Source organism: Buceros rhinoceros, unplaced genomic scaffold (assembly GCF_000710305.1).
Source record: "Buceros rhinoceros silvestris isolate BGI_N320 unplaced genomic scaffold, ASM71030v1 scaffold20688, whole genome shotgun sequence".
NCBI classification, from domain to species: Eukaryota; Metazoa; Chordata; class Aves; order Bucerotiformes; family Bucerotidae; genus Buceros; species Buceros rhinoceros.
This window is the reverse complement of record NW_010427763.1, coordinates 21,733-36,546: the sequence shown is the minus strand read 5'-3', so window position 1 is coordinate 36,546 and position 14,814 is coordinate 21,733. Positions and strand designations below refer to the sequence as shown.

At 36.1% G+C, this 14,814-nt stretch overlaps 1 protein-coding gene across 1 annotated transcript in view; it reads left to right on the top strand.

Annotated features, from left to right (window-relative positions):
* DHX15 (DEAH (Asp-Glu-Ala-His) box helicase 15) overlaps positions 1-14,814 on the top strand; it is a gene marked incomplete at its 5' end in the record, with an annotated part of 37,638 nt that overhangs the window by 14,242 nt on the left and 8,582 nt on the right. The window contains 6 exons of the mRNA XM_010142047.1: positions 3,765-3,932; positions 6,882-6,968; positions 8,481-8,630; positions 8,794-8,902; positions 10,004-10,195; positions 13,168-13,290. Coding sequence (XP_010140349.1) covers positions 3,765-3,932; positions 6,882-6,968; positions 8,481-8,630; positions 8,794-8,902; positions 10,004-10,195; positions 13,168-13,290 — 829 coding nt within the window. The remainder of the gene's footprint in view (positions 1-3,764; positions 3,933-6,881; positions 6,969-8,480; positions 8,631-8,793; positions 8,903-10,003; positions 10,196-13,167; positions 13,291-14,814) is intronic.

Sequence of the window (14,814 nt, the reverse complement as noted above, 5' to 3'; positions counted from 1 at the left end):
AGGCTTCAGACTCAGTATTTCCCTCTGGAGTGGTAGATCTGTGCATTTCTAGCTGCACAGAAGCACAGCTTCAGTGAGAGGAATAAAAATTACTGCATCCAAAGGTTTTTTTTAGACACTAGTCATCAGGCTGCCTTTTCTTTGGAAAAGTGGGTTAAGATGAAGTAAAAATCCTGTCAGATTCAGGGGGCATAAGTAACCTTCTTACTGTTACATGAAAATATAGATGGCTGCACTACTCTCGTAAGTCAGAAGGAAACTGTGCATGCTGTTCTAGCTTTGTTTTCTGAACAGGACACTGCTAAGCATTGATTCCCATACAGACTTAGGTCAGACTTAGCTGAACTACAGATATTGTACATATATTGTCAGTTCATTTTGATTGGATCAAGAAGGAATTTTTTGAAAACTTATGTAACAGACTGTCTGGGACAATTCTGATGTCTCTTCCTAGAGTTTCCCAGTATAGTTTCACCTGATGGCTTTGTGTGGTGAAAAACAACTAATGTTGTTTCAATATGGGGCTTGCAGCCTGAGATACAGGGAGTGTTTTAGCTAGCTTGTAACCTTTCCTCTTTTCGTGGTCTGTTTGCTACTTAACCTTCTGGTAGTCAGCTCTTTTTAGAATGGTGTACTGAGGGAGGTACAGTTTTAGTTTTACAGGTACAGGGTTTTTTTTTTTTTGCAACAGTTTTACTGAGAACTTTCTCAATACTCCAAAGGAGTCTTCAGTTCTGTGAGGAACTAGGATCAAGTTTAGTCTAGTAACTTCAGCACTACCTATGTCTCACACTTTTTGTGTATTAAGCCTACTTTCTTCTTTGATTAAAGGAGGTCTTTGTGCTGATGCACTAGGCAGTTATGGGCCTAACTGTGGCTCTTTTTATTCTGTGTCTGTTCCTGCTTCCAGTTCCCTGGTACCTGCTACCTCAGGTAGTCAGGGCTCTGAGGAGTTTTTCAGACATAATCTAAATGCAAGGCAAGTTCACTCTACCTTCTCTCACTTTTCTCAAAGAAGAGAGAACCCTCCTACTTGTGGGTTGATGGAATAATCCCCCTTCAAGGGGTTTTGTAATGGATATGGAGAGGATGGTGTTCAAATATTTAGGTGTGTGTGGTGGTTTTTTTTTTTTTAAGAAGCCTTTCATACTTGAGTAAATTGGGACTATTGAATTTCACTTGCTCAGTTTTCAAAGGATTAAAGTTAGGATTGTGCCTTTAACTGTATCTCTTGTATCTCCAAACTTAAATCTTTTCATGTGATACAAATGAATCTTAACACTTAAATGAATCCTTAATACTTTCCAACTGTTCTTACTACACATGTTCATTCCTTCTAGATTGTGTACTTTGGGATACCAGTTTTAGTTGCCTCCTGGAGTTGGAAGGTGGTTGTGGATAGTTTTTTCTTTTTTAATTAAAACAATTCAGTAGTAAAGAATTCTCTTTTACTGTCTTTAAATGAGTGACAGTGGCTCTTAGAGTTGCATCCTTCTTTCAGCAGTTTATGATGAGAGGACTGTAGTTAGCTCTGCAAATCTGCGGAGAGTAATGGTTATATATGCACTTGTCGTGTCTGAAGTATTTTAATAAGTCCTGATTAGGGGTACTTTGAAACTACACTGGGAAACTCTAGGGAGAAACAACACTTTTATCTCTTCTGAAAGATGATAGGTGGCTGTGAACACATAGGCCTGAGGAGCGTAGTGTTTTCATTTATCACCACTTGCTTGTATTGTACTATCTTTTAAGTATAAACTGTCCTGGAGTCTCTAGTCATTACTGTTCAAGATTAAGCATCCTATCCAGCATCAGAGCTTTCCCAATTATGCTGTGTAATCTGCTCAAATACCATGAAATAGTGTAGTGACCTTCAGATCAGGTCTATGCTGTGTTTTTGTTTTAGCGTTTGGCTTGTGGTTGTGTGTGTTGTAGGAATTTTTTTTTTAAAGAAACAAATATTTAATACAAAATCAGGTTAACAGGCCTGAGCATCAAGTTTGTCAAGATCTTAAATAGATGCAAATCTGAGAGGGATTGTCACTGCCAAGTTAGTCAACTGGTTACTTTTAACATATTGTCATTTTACATAAACATCATTGTTAAAGTATTAATTTACTGAGCTACTTTGTATGATCTGTCAGTTGAGTTAGGATTTTTCTTTTTGCTGAGAGGCTGTTACTGAACTTTATCAGCAGAACACCAGTTATTAGCACCTGTGTAAAGAAATTCATTCTCTGTTAATAAACCAGTAGGGGGCATTCCAGCTCAGTTTCTTGAATGCCTCTTAATTTTTATGAAGGGTGTGTTGGATTTCTTGGCAAAGCATGCCCTTGTGTAAAAGGTTTTTTGTAAATATCTGCAGTTCATACAAATTGGCAAGATAATGCCAGAAACCATTAGGCTTACTATTAAAGGGCTCTTTGATGTCAAAAAGGAAGAGCCTTAATTTTGCCATGCTTACATGAATTATATATACTGATCAATACAGAACATGAGTATTGTATTGTCTTTGCTTCTTTAAAACATACTCAGTACAGCTGTGCTGAAAACCTACTTCTTCTCTTCAAGAACCAGTGAAAAAGACCCAGATTTGTTCCAGGATCTATCTGAATTTATGGCTTTGAAAAAGGAGTCTGCTTTTGTGTGTTCAAATTACAGTTTAAAGCAGTAATTATACAGAGCCTTCAGGTTCACCTGTCGTATATATTTGCTTGAGGGTCTTACTGTCACTTCAGCTGCAGGCTAGTGAATTGTTTGTGATCCAGGAGGTCTGGCCTCTCTTTTTCTGTATGTTTTAGCTGGTTTTGGTTTTGCCTACTTTTGCTTCTTGTTGTGATGACTTCATTCTCCTATCAGTGGTTCAGCCTGGAGTATCAGTAGTTGGTTAAGAGTGCCTCTTAGTTATACCACTGAGTGCTTTGTGGTAATTTTAAGTTGAAGTTAATTAGTTGTGTTATTCATGAACCTACATTTCTGTGTACTTTAATTTTCAATCACTCTTGTCATAACTACAGGTCACCTAACTGACTTAAATGTAGTTGTTTTGAAATTAAAAGGAATCATAAGTGACTGGGCTGTGGTAAAATTTTTTCGTGTGCTAAGCTAGTCAGAAAATAGGCTAGGAAATACTGTAGAAAATGCTAAGGTAAAGAGGCATGAAAAATCTTTCTCATCCACAGAGTATTTCACTAGGATTAAATGGGAATTCAGTTAATTCTCAAGTAAAATCTGAAACACTGGATTGAGAGGTTTCGTTTTGCACATCCGTGTTTATACTGTAAAGGTGTTTGTTCTCATTAGGTACAATGAAGCAAATCTTCCATATAATTGCATTAGTGATACGTGACATTAAAGCTTAATTGGCTTATTTTAAATATCTTGCACATCAATTTCTTTTAGATTGTGAAAATTGAAAAGGTCACAAGAGCAGTTTAATATTCCAGGGTGAGAGATTTCAATTTTAGTACAATTTGTAGAGAATTAATTAGGAAACATGACTAAAAGAAAAAAGCTGTTGAATGCAGATTAGGCTGTTCATTAGAGTATAAAAGCTGAGGCATCTTGAAGTATTGTGGAAATTAAATTGCAAATTTGGTAAGTACCTTGATTGACTTTTTAAAAATTATTTTTATTTTAAAAGTAGAACTTATTGTAGTTGTTCTTCAGGTGTAGACTTAATACAGTTGCCGTTAAGACACTCTGAAATAAAATGCGCTGCCTTTTTTTATTGAGTTCTCTTAACCAGTGTGGTTGTTTTGCAGGAGATTGATGAAGCTTGCAAGAGGATAAAACGTGAAATTGATGATTTAGGCCCTGAAGTTGGTGACATCAAAATCATTCCATTGTATTCTACTCTTCCACCGCAGCAACAGCAAAGGATTTTTGAACCTCCCCCACCAAAAAAACAGAACGGAGCAATAGGAAGAAAGGTAAGCCATACCCTGTTTTTTAGTATGCTGTTCAGCAACTACCTACTCAGTTGTGTGGCAATTAAATGAGTTGCAGCTGAATTCCCCCTTTTTTTTTTTTAGAAGCCTTAATAATCCAGTATTTTGTCACCTTAAAATTCTTAGATAACTTGGAATTTGTTTCTCAGTGCAGATTCAGAATTCTGACTTCTGTCTGTAAGGCCAGAATGTTCTAGTAACAATTTGATTTGACCAAATGGAAGTGGCAGTTCATTTAAGTTTCTTATGAGAAACATGATAAATCAGATTAAATACTGAATCTGATAACTGTATGATTTATGTGGAGGGATGGGATTTATTTCTTGCCTAAGTAATTATTCTGAGGCGTAGGTTTTTTTGGGAAACAAAATGGACTTATCTCTTCAGGGGTCGTTATCAGGCAGGTTTTGTCTGTTTCTCAAAGTTTCTGAAAAGGTGCAAGTTAAAACAAGTATGTTGAAGAGGTTCGTGTTTTCTGTGGTAGTAAATGAGGAATTGAGGTTCTTTCATTGGGCAAAATGGATTGAGAAACTGAAAAACTTTAAATGGCACTAGTGAATATTCATCATAAAATTAATAGTTCAATTCCTGAATGCTCACATAAAGCACATTAGAAACTATGTGGATATTGCTCTAAAATGGAACATTTGGAAGGAGTCTTAATAGAGCTTCGTCAAGTTAAACTAGTGCTTTATGAAACTGAAGTGATCCCAGAGTTGAGATTTTGAAGGTCAAAGCCGAATCATACTGTATGCTCTGGGCAGGGTTTGTTCCTTGATGATTTGCGTTTTTGTGCAGTACAATGCATGTATAATGTTACTGACAATTTTCTAGTGTTCTGGAAGAATAAATCACTAAATAAATTTAGTGAAATGATCTTCTTTACTGTTGAAGTTGACTGCAGAAAGCATTCAGTCTGAAATCAAGAAACCGATGCTGCAACAGGGTTGTATTAGCAAATGACTTAATTGAATGAAAATGCTTTTTAGTGATGAACAGGTCTATAGCTGTGTATTTTATTGAATTTTCATTCATGTTTAAAACTGTGCACTTCAAAATAGCTTCTGGTTTTCTTGATAAGAGGATAACAGGTGCAGTGGAGTTTTTCTTATGTTGAACTGACAAAGCCAGTACCATCTCTCAGTGTCTGAGAGGAAGGCACTCTGTGTAGCAACAATTTTACTACAAGAAAAATTGCCATGCTGGAAAGAATCAACTGTAGGCAAAAGCAGACTCAAAATACATAAGCAACAGATTCAGACCTATAAGGCTATTACGGGTTTTGGATGGGGTTTTTTGATGGGGTTTTTGTTTGCTTTGGTTTTTTTAAAAAAAGACCATTTTTCTTCTTTGCCTGCTTTGGCTGAAATGTTCTGGCTTCTGTGTTTTGGTTTGTATCTCCGTAACAGATACAGTAATGAGTGAAAGTGTGTCTGTGTGTGTTGTAAATTTGTTTAAATGTTTTACTTTCAGTTAGTCCTAATGATCAAGATATGTAAAGTAGAACCCTGTGCTGCTGTGTCTCTACTATCTTACAAAATGTCTTCTTTCACTCTCCCTGTGGGAGTTGAACCTAGTTTTTTAGAACTGCTGAGTAGAGCTAGCATGAGGTCTGAATAATTTCAAAGGCTGTAATGGTCTTTTATTAAGTGCTTGCAGTATCTCAATAAGTATCTTCTGAGCTTTAACTTCAAGAAAGAAAAGTAAGATACTAAAATTTGTGTGGCATCTTGGAGTAGTGATCAGCTAGTACTGATACAGCTTTGTAACTTAGCACTTCTTTTGTTGTCTTAGATGTCCTATGCAAGAAATCTGAAGATGAAAGATTAAAAAAATGCTTTTACTAGTGTACAGTTAGAGTATTTAATTTATACTGTGGAGGAAGATGAAAATGACTTAACGAGAAGCCTTTCTACTCCCCTTTTCTATATTATCCCTTATTCCCAAACTGCTTTCTGTTTTCTGTTACAGGATTCTTAAGCAGTACTAGTTAATACATGTGCGATACTGTTGTTTTTATATATAGTACTATGCATATTTTAATATTCAAAGTAACTAGTTTAATTTCTCAAACTCTTTGGTGTAGCAAACTTAATCTGGTATTTAAAAACATTTTTAATGTCACCATTTCAGTAATTGCCAAACTCCAGTTAGAGCTAATTAGGTAGAATGTATTATTTTATGTGTAGCACTACTTTCATGTGTTTGATTTCCAAGTAACTTTGTATTTTTATTTAGGCTTGAAATACGTGGCATGATTTCCTCAAGTTTTTTCTTAAATTTCTAGTATTTTTACATTTGTTATGGTTTTTAAGCAATGTGACATTAACAAATGAGATCTGTACATACAACAGAATCCACTGTGTAAATAACTGATTTTTTTCTTCTACCTTTGGAAAATTCTGTGCGATCCAAGTACAACTTTAGTTTCTGGGCCTTTGTGGACTAAACGTACTGACAGTATGGAGTTACTGTTACTGAAGTATCCTAATAGAAACTGGGCCTTAAAAGCAGGACCAAAACCTTTTGTGGCTGCTCTGTAACTGGTATTTGAAGATTCTGGGTATGGATGCTTCTGTATGTCAGTAGATCCGGAAAATGCTGTGATGTTTTTAGATAAGGCACTTTTTTGTAACAGCAAGCTGGATGTGGATTTGAATAGCAGTTTTGTAAGTAAAATATTTGCCCTTCTCTTTCTCAAAACTGAAAGTTGTAATATTGCTAGTAGAGATATAGGGGAGCAGAAATGGTGGACAAAAATTGCTAATTTCAATAGAAATTTATCTGCTTGATTTCAGATCGTTCTGTGAAAGTGTCGGAGCATAGCTCCGATGAAGGAAAGTTTGCTGAATATTCTTGTTGCAGAGACAGAAGTAGAACTCCTCACCTTCAGGACAAAGGAGTTATATTTACTGTTCTATTTTTCGACAGGTGGTTGTGTCCACTAATATTGCAGAGACATCATTAACAATAGATGGTGTTGTGTTTGTGATTGATCCTGGCTTTGCAAAGCAGAAGGTAAATACAATTTCATTTTCTCTTTATAGTGGGAAAGTTAGTGGAATCTAATTTGCTCAGGTAGCTCTTCCCTTTGTGAACACTGATAGGTCTTTCCCAATTGAAATCTTGACCTTGGTGGTTTCATTTTTACTTTATGGTATGTTTGTGCTTAAGCTGCAAACTTCAGTTATCTAGAGCTGTCCAAAACAATGCAGTGTAGAAGAATTTTGTTTTCAGAAAATGGAAATGTGAGGATTTTCAGGGTTAGGCCAGGGATTTCCTAGATACTTAGGAAGGATGGTTTTATACTGTGTGTCTATGCTTGAGAATGCTCGAGTAAAATCAAGAAAGTAAATAAAAATGGAGCTAGAAGCCACCTTTTAAGTCATGTTAGCATAGAAAACTTCAGCAATAAAATGAGAAGAGAGAAGTGATACCTAGGGTAGCACTGTTTCTTGTCAGTATTTATCACATACCATTTTAGCCCTGGACGTTGCTATCAAGATTGTATTGTGCTTCTTGGAACATCATGGGATGTTCAGAGGAACTGAAGTAGCTTTCCAACAGTAAAGGCAATAGCTAAGGAGTAAAATACAAATCTCTTCATTTATTTTTCTTTTCACTATCTAAAGTGTCTTTATAATCTGGTTTCTTAGACTTTTCCTTTAATAGTTGTACGTGTCACTCTTTTAGACTCGTGCAAAATGGGAGATAGAGCAAAATGTGAGTACAGTCAATGCATCTCCAGGCACAAGTTTCAGTCACCATTTAGGATGAGGTTTTTTTCATAAGTGGCTCTTATACTGGAAGAATACCTTCTGTCATAAGCAAGAAAGTTTTTGTACATGTTTTATATCTGTTCATGCCAGGAGAATGTTATGGACCTGAGAACATCTTCAAATGAAACTAGTGACTGCTGGGGTTTTTTGTGTTTTGTTTTTTTTTTTACAATAGGCACCCTAATGAGTTGGCAAAGTTGCCGTTTATGTATGATTGCAATGGAAATTTTACGGTACATTCCAGCATATAGTTTGTACTCTGACAGTACAGACTGGAATACAGTCTTGCTTTTTCGTCAGACTGTTTTTTACAGTTGCGTTCAACCTTAATGTTCTAGAGATCAGAAAAGCCTAATGTTATTATTCAACCTTCCTGTTGTATCAAGACAGCTTTTTTTCATGGAATTATTTGAGCATTGAGAGTGTGTTTAGCATTCTATAGAACAAATTGGACATGTCTCTAAAAATAAACAAATTTAAGGAGGGCAGGGAACCTGGCAGGACTCGTTAACAAATGAATAAAAAGTAAATGCTGTCCTCTATGCAGTTGTACGTGAGGCTTTCTGTCACTGATCCACAGGCTTTTGTAGCCAACTTTTTCTTCTCTCAGATACATACAACTTGCGATTTCCTAGTCAGAAGCTGTGTTTGAAAATAAGTTTAAAGCAGTCTTTTTTTTATATAGTTGTCTTATCTAGGAGCAGTGTTCATTCTTTTCCTTCTTTCCTACTCTGATTCCACTTTCCAATAGGTATACAATCCTCGAATCAGAGTGGAGTCTCTCTTGGTGACTGCGATTAGTAAAGCTTCCGCTCAGCAGCGAGCTGGCCGTGCTGGTCGTACAAGACCAGGCAAGTGCTTCAGGCTTTATACAGAGAAGGCTTACAAAACTGAAATGCAGGTAAGATTCCTTTTTTTTTAATATTATATATAAGAGCATCTGATCGATACAGGGAGAAGAGTACCATGCTACCAAACAAAATCAGAATTTGAATGCTTGTTTGTTTAAGTGGTTGGAAGAGCAAGTGTTCTGAATATTCTTGTTTTTTCCCTTCTCCCCTTAGGACAACACATACCCTGAAATTTTGAGGTCTAACTTGGGATCTGTAGTATTGCAGCTCAAGAAGCTTGGTATAGATGATTTGGTGCACTTTGATTTTATGGATCCTCCAGGTACCTCTTTCTGTTTTATCTTGTCTACTGTGTTATGTTTTGACTTCTGAAATCTTTATTTTGGTAAGTGTTTTGTGTAATAACACAACTGCATAAATTCTTCCATGTTTTTATTGTAATCTGTAATGCCTTTTGTTTATCCTGAAATTTAGTGCTCTGTCTTGCCGAAGCAAGCTGCTTGTGTTTCTGTCTCTATAACAGCTTTTAACGGAACCAAGGAATCTACTGAATGCCTCTTACTTGCAGAGGATAAGACAAAATTATGGGCATTAAAAAATCCATTACTTGATGCGTGGTTTGTTTGTCTTTTACTTACCACCTTGATTGCACATTCTAATTGTGCATCAGTTAACAACCGTATGTAAATAAAATTGGCTAACATTTTTAAAGTTGAAAAAATGTTTTGGCCCAAACTGTAAGATTAATGTGCATCTCCTAAGTGCTGAATGTTCATATATGATTTAAAAACAACAGGGTTATTGCTAATAAAAAGCATAGATCAGCCATATATAAATACATCAAATTTGATTGTGTCTTCCACCTAAATTAAAAATATCATTTATAATCTCTAAGCTTTTAAATAGCTCTACAAAACAGTTGAATTTTTTGCTCTGCAGCATGTATGATAGCTTAGGAAGAAGGCTTTTGGGTTTCCTTTTGTTTGTGGGTGTAATACACACTTGCCGCAAGGAATGCGGGATTAAGAGCAAGTTGACATGGCTGACTTTTAGGACTGCGTATTTTATATGGAACAAGGGAAAACGCATCAGTGCATTGAGGGGGAAGTGATGTTACTGTGATACTGAATATTTCACAATGCCACTGCTGTCTGAATTTTGAGAAGCAGTTATCTTCAAATATTCAAAGCTTTTGATCCAGTTAAGAGCTCTTCTGAATAAATCAATGTTTTTTATCCCCCCTCCCCCAATTTGTATTTGGCTGTATAATATATAACTGAATTTGGTAAAAATTCTGTGTTTGGGAGTCAGTTGAATGGAGGAAAAAAAACTTACGATGGCTTGTAATAGTCTTGTGTTTCCTTTTCTTTTGCTTATTCAGAGCAGTTTGTTTAATGTGCCTACCTTATTTTTTTTCTTTCAGCTCCTGAAACTCTGATGAGAGCATTAGAGCTTTTGAATTATCTGGCTGCTTTAAATGATGATGGAGACTTGACTGAGTTGGGATCCATGATGGCTGAATTTCCATTGGACCCACAGTTGGCTAAAATGGTTATTGCAAGTTGTGACTACAACTGTTCTAATGAGGTCCTATCTATTACTGCCATGTTGTCAGGTAATAGCAGGGAAAAAGAAACTAAACAAACTGCAAATACTCAGTTTGGGGAAAATTTGAGTTTTCCACATGAAAACCATTATCAGTGTAAATACATTTCTAATAAAATTTATTAAATTATTCTAGTTTTATATAGGGGTTTAATCATTATGAGTTTGCATAGAGACCTTGAAGCTAGTGAATAATGTTATTAAGAAATTAACATGCATAAGATGCTCAAACAGCTTGCTCCTAACTTTAGTTAATGTATATATTTGAGTTGATAGAGGGGGAAAAAATCAGGCTAGTGGAACAGAAATTTCTTTTTAGGCTCATAGTCAGGACAAGAAACGTCAGCTCAGCCACTCTGTTTTTAAGGCAGTGAAATTTATTTTGTATTGTACATTCTTCTGCACTTTGATAAATCTCAGTATTTCCAAAAGGATTACACTGTAATTTATATTAAACCATAAGCTTGTACATGAAATAGTGATAAATGTTTTCAGTCATTGACAAAGCTGAAGAACAATCATTTCTTTTAAAAGGAAGAAAGAAATTTCAAGGGAGGTTATATATTTATAAGAATTAATTTGTGTGCACAGCTGTACTTTGCTGCTGCGTTATGTGAATAGCACTGCGTCAGATCGGAGCTGCTTGTCAAGAGAGCTTGATGAGAGGAAAATGTTCTCAAGCATGTCTTGCATTTCATTTCCCGGTTATCTAGAACTGACTTAGTTTTCTAGGTAGCTGTCATAGGACGAATAGCAAGATTTAGTCTGAAGATGGGGATGTTCTTACTGATAACTACTCTTGTGTCTTTTGGGTGTGCTATTTTACTGCACTCTTCACAGCGCAGGGGTACTGGTTACATGTATGTGCTTAACTTGCTTGAATAGAGAAAGAAAAAAAAATGCCTTGGCTAATCTGTTGCTTCAGTTTAGTCTTACAGTATACTTACGTGAAAGCTTTTAAGAACAAGCTAAAATGTTTGTTGCAGAGTTGTGATTGTTCAGACTCAGAGCAGATGGGCAGGGCAGAATCGTAATTTTTTTTTAATAAGATGGTGGGCTTAATTGCGGAGGTGGTGGTAGGTTGGTGCCTGTCTTTCTCTTCCCTTCTTCCCTCTACCCCCAATCTCTACTACAGAACAGTAAGTCTAGTATTTTTCTCTATTCTCTTCAGCTGATTTATCTTACTCCTTTTTCTGTTTACCTTTTGCCAGGCCATGATACTGTTTTTGTTTTAAGGCACAGTAAATGTCTTAAGTATTTTTTTATAAATTGATTGAACCTGTTAATATATGGGTTGTGTAACTAATTTTGATCTTAAACAAAACACAGTCCTAATGCTTGTGAGGACTATTCCCAAAGTAAACAGTGTTCTAAACCAGCGACATGACTGTATGTTACGATGCCTTATGTCCGCATAAAGATCGTCAGGCTCTGAATAGCAATTCATGTATTAATAGTTTGGACTGAATGGAAAACTAGGTACCAGGAAACAGCAGAAAATAGCATTGAATAAATAGCAGATTAAAAGATTGTACTTGGTTTTATAGAAGCTCTTGTGTCCTCATGGGTAGAAAGTGCTATTACTTATTCAAAACAATGAGTTAAACTAGTGATAGAATAATTTGGAATTTGCTTTTATTAGTCTGAGTTTGAAATTAAAATATGCTTTGAATTACCGGTTTTCAAATGCAGGACTTAAGATACAGGGTGTTTATTTTGCACCTGCATTTCCATCTGCTTTAGTGCATTGATCTTCCTTGATTTTTTTACCACGTGATTCATTGTTGCAGTGGGTATTTTTTTTTTTTTCTTAAGTTCCATCCAGTATTGGACATGGTGTATTTTTGGGATGTAGTGTTGTGGGGCTTTTATGGGAATTAAGAACGAAATAAAGTAAAATCACATAATACCCCACAAAAAGGCCCTCATCTGTTAGGGGCAGATGGGTTGCAAAATCTCACGTTCTCATGAGATTGGTGGGCTTCAACTATGAAAGGCTATTGTAGTCCCAAACAGCTGAAAAAAATTTATTGGAATTTGAACTCTTAAAAATTACATCTGCTTAAAACCAAACTGATTTTTTTTTCTCCTGTAGATCTCAATAAAACAAAGATCTCTTACTTTCAACATCGTGTGAATTAGTGTTGATATTTCAAACTTATCAGAGTGTTGACAGACCATGAATTAAGTTGGCAGCAATACTATTTGTGGTCTTTGGTAGTCTTTAATTGGAAAGGGCATGTTAAAACATGATTTTTGGATTCAAGTCAGACTGAATCAGGTTTATATAAGAGAATATAGTGATAGAGAAAGGTCATCACATGACAATTTTTTAATTTTTATTTTAAGTAGTACCAAAGGACGGTTTAACCTTCCACCACTACCGCTACCATCACAACCTCTAGACTTATTAATACGTTCATTCACATGTTTCTGTATACCAGTGCTGATAACAATACCATCTGGAGGAGGGCTTGGCTTTACTAGTGTGTTCTGTCTAGTAGTGAACTTGTGATAAAACTCATGTTTGTTTCGACTGTGCTAGGACAGTACAGTTTCAGAACTATCATCTTTCCTCTGTCCATAGCAGCTTTCTGAGAAATTTGCAACTAAAATGTTTTGTTATCTGGGGTACTAGCTTCTGGTAGAGCTATCAGCACTGGGTCTTGAACTAAGATCTGTTTAGCCTTCCACTATACATAGGCAATCTTGATGGCCTTCAGACTAGAGATTTTAATGCCTACGTATAGTTCTATTAAAATAATCAGGTACTCTGTAGCTATGAAACCCTCTTGTCTTACAGATGTGGTTAGGTGTTGATGTACCAAATCAAGGTAGTAAACAGTCCAAGATGCAGTTGGAGGCCATCCTGCCCTGCCCTATGCTCTGTGAACTGACCTAGCTAGGCCTTGTTCCTCTATCTGTGAATGCGTGACTCATCGATATGGGCGTTTGTGTTGGGCCCATACCAACCTTGTTTAGTCCCACAGTGTTTTGTTCGCCCCACGGAAGCAAAGAAAGCAGCAGATGAAGCCAAGATGAGGTTTGCCCACATAGATGGAGATCATTTGACGTTGCTGAATGTCTACCATGCTTTCAAACAAAGTAAGTGTGCACCTGTTTTAGAAAACTTCTTTGTAATACTTTGTGCTGCCAGCTTTCGTTCCCTGGTTCCAAGGACAGTTGAAAGGCTAGGTCTTGTTTTTGAACCATTCTATTTAAGTACATAGAAGAGTTATTTAAGTGCTACTTGCCTTTGCAGGGGAAACAAAACAGAAAACTAGCCAAGAGATCATGTAATAAACGGATGAGTGTGGAGACAAGGCAGGCTTTTAAATCAATGCTTGGGTAACTTTGGACAGAAGGAAGTAAGCGTTCCTGTGATTAAGAAATATTGGAAGTTTGTTATCTGACATTAATTATAGAAAAATCTGCGTAATTGCATGGTAATTTTTCAGGGAAAACCATGCAGAAAATACTGTGGATTTGGAGAAGAGTGTTCCTATAACCAAAGCCTTTTTAATCCTAACTCTTTAATATAGTTAGAAATTCGGTAATAAGGCCTCAGGATGGATTGAAAGGCAGAGGGGTGATGTATCAACAAGAAGTAACTTAGAGTCATACTGTACATTTATTTACCTCATTTTTGTGTGGTACAGTCCTCCTCAGTATAGCTAAAGTGTATTTTGCAGCTTGAAAAAGATGGGAATGAACAGATGAAGCTAGGATGTCTCTTTGGAGAAAAAAAAAAAGTGGCACGCTTTTTTTAACAGTGATTTGTCCTGGTGGTAAGTAAAAAGATTACTCTTAACTGCCATCCAGGTTAAAGTAGGTGCTCCAGTTGCGTTTTCTTATAAGCAAGCAAAAAAGCAAGTCTTTCACCCAGAGTAAAAAGAAATATGTTACTTGGGGCCCCTTTCTGTTGCAGCTTTGATCTAGAAATTTTGCACTGAAAAATTCTAGCACTGTCATTATGTGGCAGTCCAGAAGTGGTGAAAAGACTTTTAGAGTGAAAGTCCAAACAAAAGTATTGAACCTATTTACAGCAATAGCTGAGAAACTCCTAGTAAACTCTGACTTTGAGACATCTGTTGCTTTTGGTTTTTGCATCTGGTTTTTCTGTTAGCTTTTTAATTGACAGAATCCAGCATGTCTTGCAGACATGTTGTGTGTGTGTGTTTTTGGAAGCCACTGCTTTCATGCTCAGGTTACTGAGGGATGGGATTATTTGGGGAATAATATTTTGTTTTGTTTCACTGAGAAATTGAGTAGGATTTCTGGGATTCAGGATGAGAAGACAAATTGCTGCTATTGTTAGAACAATATGAAACAGTTATGGGTCTTCTAAAATGCACAGTTTGAATGGCACAGAAAGTGACATGCTATGGTACTTCAATTACGATTCTACTGTATAGTATACAAAAGCTCCAGCATTCATACTTCGCTTTAAATATAATCCGTAAGATAAAGTCCAGAAACAATTTAAATTTTCTTCAAATTATGTAACCTTCCTTCTTTTCAATGCAAATTAAGAATAGCCTCTCTTTGTACAAGAGATAGCTTTTAAGTTTTAATTTTCGTTAAGGCTGGTTTTGTTGGATTATTAAAATGACCAAGATTAGAAGAGCG